The sequence below is a fragment of the Chaetura pelagica genome, unplaced genomic scaffold, assembly GCF_000747805.2.
Source record: "Chaetura pelagica isolate M959 unplaced genomic scaffold, ChaPel_1.0 scaffold45, whole genome shotgun sequence".
NCBI lineage: Eukaryota > Metazoa > Chordata > Aves > Apodiformes > Apodidae > Chaetura > Chaetura pelagica.
The window spans coordinates 4,641,072-4,644,666 of NW_009953217.1; the positions used below are offsets into that span (position 1 = coordinate 4,641,072).

At 40.9% G+C, this 3,595-nt stretch overlaps 1 protein-coding gene across 1 annotated transcript in view; it reads left to right on the plus strand.

Annotated features, from left to right (window-relative positions):
• ARVCF (armadillo repeat gene deleted in velocardiofacial syndrome) overlaps window positions 1-3,595 on the plus strand; it is a 149,900-nt gene that overhangs the window by 104,275 nt on the left and 42,030 nt on the right. The window contains exons 8-9 of the mRNA XM_009997651.1: window positions 509-626; window positions 1,852-2,023. Of these exons, the coding sequence (XP_009995953.1) occupies window positions 509-626; window positions 1,852-2,023 (290 nt within the window). The remainder of the gene's footprint in view (window positions 1-508; window positions 627-1,851; window positions 2,024-3,595) is intronic.

Consider the following 3,595-nt stretch of genomic DNA (forward strand, 5'->3'; position numbering starts at 1 on the left):
TTCCTGCTGTGAATTCACACCCTGTGTAAGACAACCACAAATCCTCTGTTAATATCTGCTGGAATCTATGGCCTGTTTGCTGTTTTTCATACGTCTACAAAGAAGGGTGTTTGGAAACTGAGCTTTTTGTTTGGAACATGATATAGTTATGACTTTCATTCCATAAGATGTAATAAATCCATAAGATACATCAAGAATAATTCCAGTGCAGATGTGAAATTGGAAGAGATTTTTCCTGACTCTGGTCAGTGGTGTGTGATGTCAAATTTCAGTTTCTATCCTTTTTAATGACCAATACTAGCAGTAGCTCTCTTGTCCAGGTACTCATTTTTGTCTCCCATGCTACAGTCCCTCCTGAAGACCCAACATGTGAATTTGGCTGATGACTGAGATTTAATAGGTTTGCCAGACTGCTTTGCTTCCAAATCGTTCATCATAATTGTAGTATAAGTCAAGACACTTCCAAGTGAGAGGGCTAAATTGTCTTTTAAATCATCTCTCCTGTTAGGAATGTAAGTTCAGATGGAGCAGAAGCACGTAGAAGACTAAGAGAGTGTGACGGCTTGGTGGATGCCCTCCTTCATGCCCTACAGTCTGCAGTTGGCAAGAAGGATACAGACAACAAGGTGAACTTGAGTATTAAAACTTAATGAGTGTTTCCATTAATTTAGGCTGGTGTATTGCACTAGGGTCTGACTTCTATTGCTAGTATCAAAAGAGGAATATGCTTGCCTCCGAAAATACAGTAATCGTCTCATCTCTGCTGTGATATCCACAGTACTACTGATGGGATATCACCATGATGTTGCTGTTACCTTGGGTGGCTGATGAGGTGGGCAAAGGCAGGTGGTTGTGATACGTGGGGAGGTTCCCCTTTATTGTCAGGGACATATTGCTGTTGTTCTGCATTACTTAGTTGACATTTCTAAGTACAGTCTCCAAATCAGAATTGAATTCCTCTGTATTGTGCTTTGCACAGTACCAGCAAAGGAGTTAGTTCCCATTTTAAAGACTTTGTTCGGCACCATCTCTAAAGACTGTAGTGCTTAGACATTAGGATATGTCTTCAGACTTGCAGCAGTACTTTTAAGGTGAAGATTTTCATTAATGTGTTTTTATCATCATCTCATCCTGTGGTGCTTAAAAAGCACATTAGCCTGTTTAAAAAGAAAGAGCATACTATTGCTTTATCACACCAGTAATGCTAGTGAAGCATCTTAATTTTATTCTTTTTGAGTCCCACCATGTGATAGACTGTACGAGGGATTTCTAAAGCTCTGTCACTTATTCAGATAATTTTGGAAGTGGATTTTGTAACCACCTGGTGGTTTCCATCGCAACCTACAGTGCATTGCTCTTGTCAGAATCTGATGTGCTATGGATTAGCTGTTACTGCAGGTCAATCTGTGTTCTCATTGAAATGCCCACAAGGCCTAAGTTTTGACCCAGAGAAAATGTAATAAAATCAGCCCCTTGGGGATTGTAAAGGTTGTGGAAGAGGCTTGTATTAAAATATGGTCCTTATGTGATCATTTTTCCACTGTGTGTTTGATTATTTTTTTTTTGTGAATTATACTCTTTATGTGAAGATCAGGTGGTATTTTTTTATTAGAGAGTTTTCATTTTAAATGGGTACTTCTTACTGAAGTGCTTCACTTCTGAAAGACTAAAACTGATTTCTTAAAAAGAAGGAACTTTGTTTTAAGGGATCTTGATTAAAACTTCCTTGCAAGTTGCATTCCTGGGGCAGGTGTGTTTTTTTAAATACCCCCAAACTCTCCATTGTATAATATAATGGTTTGCAATAAAGAGGATGTAATACTTACTATGACATGAATTTCTCTGTAACAGTCTGTGGAGAACTGTGTGTGCATCATGCGGAACCTTTCCTATCATGTCCACAAAGAGGTCCCCGGAGCTGATAAGTACCAAGAGCTAGATGTCAGCCAGACTACAAGCATGGGAGGCTCTCAGAAGAAGAAGAAAGATGATGCTGGTTGTTTCGGTGGAAAGAAAGCTAAAGGTATGTTTTGCAGAGAATTCAGAACTGGAAATGGGGGGTAAATTTTGCTGTGGAGACCTGCTGGTGCAAGGACATTGATCATGGTGGTTTAGAATGATGCAGTTTGTGGAGGTACTTGTTTGTAGTGTCGTGGCATGTGTTCATCTCCCTTGCTGTATTACCACTTGGTATTTGGGAATATTCTCCATGATTGCTATTGTTTTGTTTGGCTTTGAAAAGGGAGTGGTGCATGCTGACAGGTAACACTGCTGTTGGACACAGTGTATGTGCTCTGCCTCTCCTCTGCGTTGCTGTGTTCTTGCATCTGTCAAGTTTGTGCTGAGTCCGTTTGCTTGGCTGTATAGCATGTGTCATGGCCTCTGGAAGCCAGGCCAGCATGTGTTGTCCCCATGTGTGGTAATCCTGTGTATGCATGTTCCATACTTCTGGTCTCTCACATTTGAAAACTAATGAAAAGCCTACCCTCCCACTCACAACCAAAACATACAACTTCCCAATTCTGTCACTCAGTAATTTGAGTTTCAAACATGTTCTGTAGCTTTTAATTGTCAGTCACTTTTAGACCTGTTCTCTCCTCTGGGACATGAGTGTTGCAGATGAGTTTCATTACAAGAGAGCATTAATAGTCTCAGTAATCCCCCTTCCATCCTTCCTTTAGAAAGAGACACTCAAATTATATCCATTTGCGTTCTTGTTTTAGAGAAATGCCTATTCTGGACTGAATTCAGAGATAATTAACTCCATTTTCTGTCTAGGCTCCAATCTCCTCATTCATGTATACTCACATCCTGCCTTGCTCTTCATAGCTGGATCTAAGGAAGGTTTTGGTCCTGAAAAGCTGATACAGAATTGCTAGAACTTGATGGACTGTGTGCTGCATGCCATCCTCGCTTTGATCTGATCTGTCCATGTTATTGAAATGTTACTGTGTTTCCATATGTCTAAGGGAAGTCATCACAGTGTGAACTTGCTTTTGCGAACTAGTCTGTCACTAACTAGATTTGAACTTTGTTTAAAAAGAAAAGTAAAATAAAAAAAGTTATAGGAATCTTTTAATGACTGGGGGAAAACTGAAGGAAGAATTTTACCTGCCTGGCTAGCCTGTTCTCACAGGGAATGACTGAAACTTCAGTGTGATATTCTTTGGAAACCTCAGACAGGTGCTGACTCGAGCCTGTTCCCTGCCTCCTGTGGTCCCTGTTGCTTTGCTGTGTGAGAGCAACACAGTCAGTGAAAACATTTTTAGCCATAAATCTCAGAGTGTGTGCTGTAAGAGGAGGGGGATGTGCTAATTGAGAACTGTCGTCATCCTCTCAATGACAGTGAAAAGAGAGCGCTCTCAGGTGGCTGTTCTTTGTCAAGTGTCTGCCTCTGTCCTCTGAGGCTGACCTGTATGTCACCTTCTGTGTCTGTAGACCCTGATAGTTTCTGTTTATCAGCCACAGGATCTCATTGTGTCTTTTTGGACAAATAGGTCTCAAAATTGTCTCACACTGAGGATGAACCTGCAGACAGCAATGAGCAATGCAGGCACTGAGTGACAGCTTGGGTTTGGTTCTGTGTGTTCAGCAG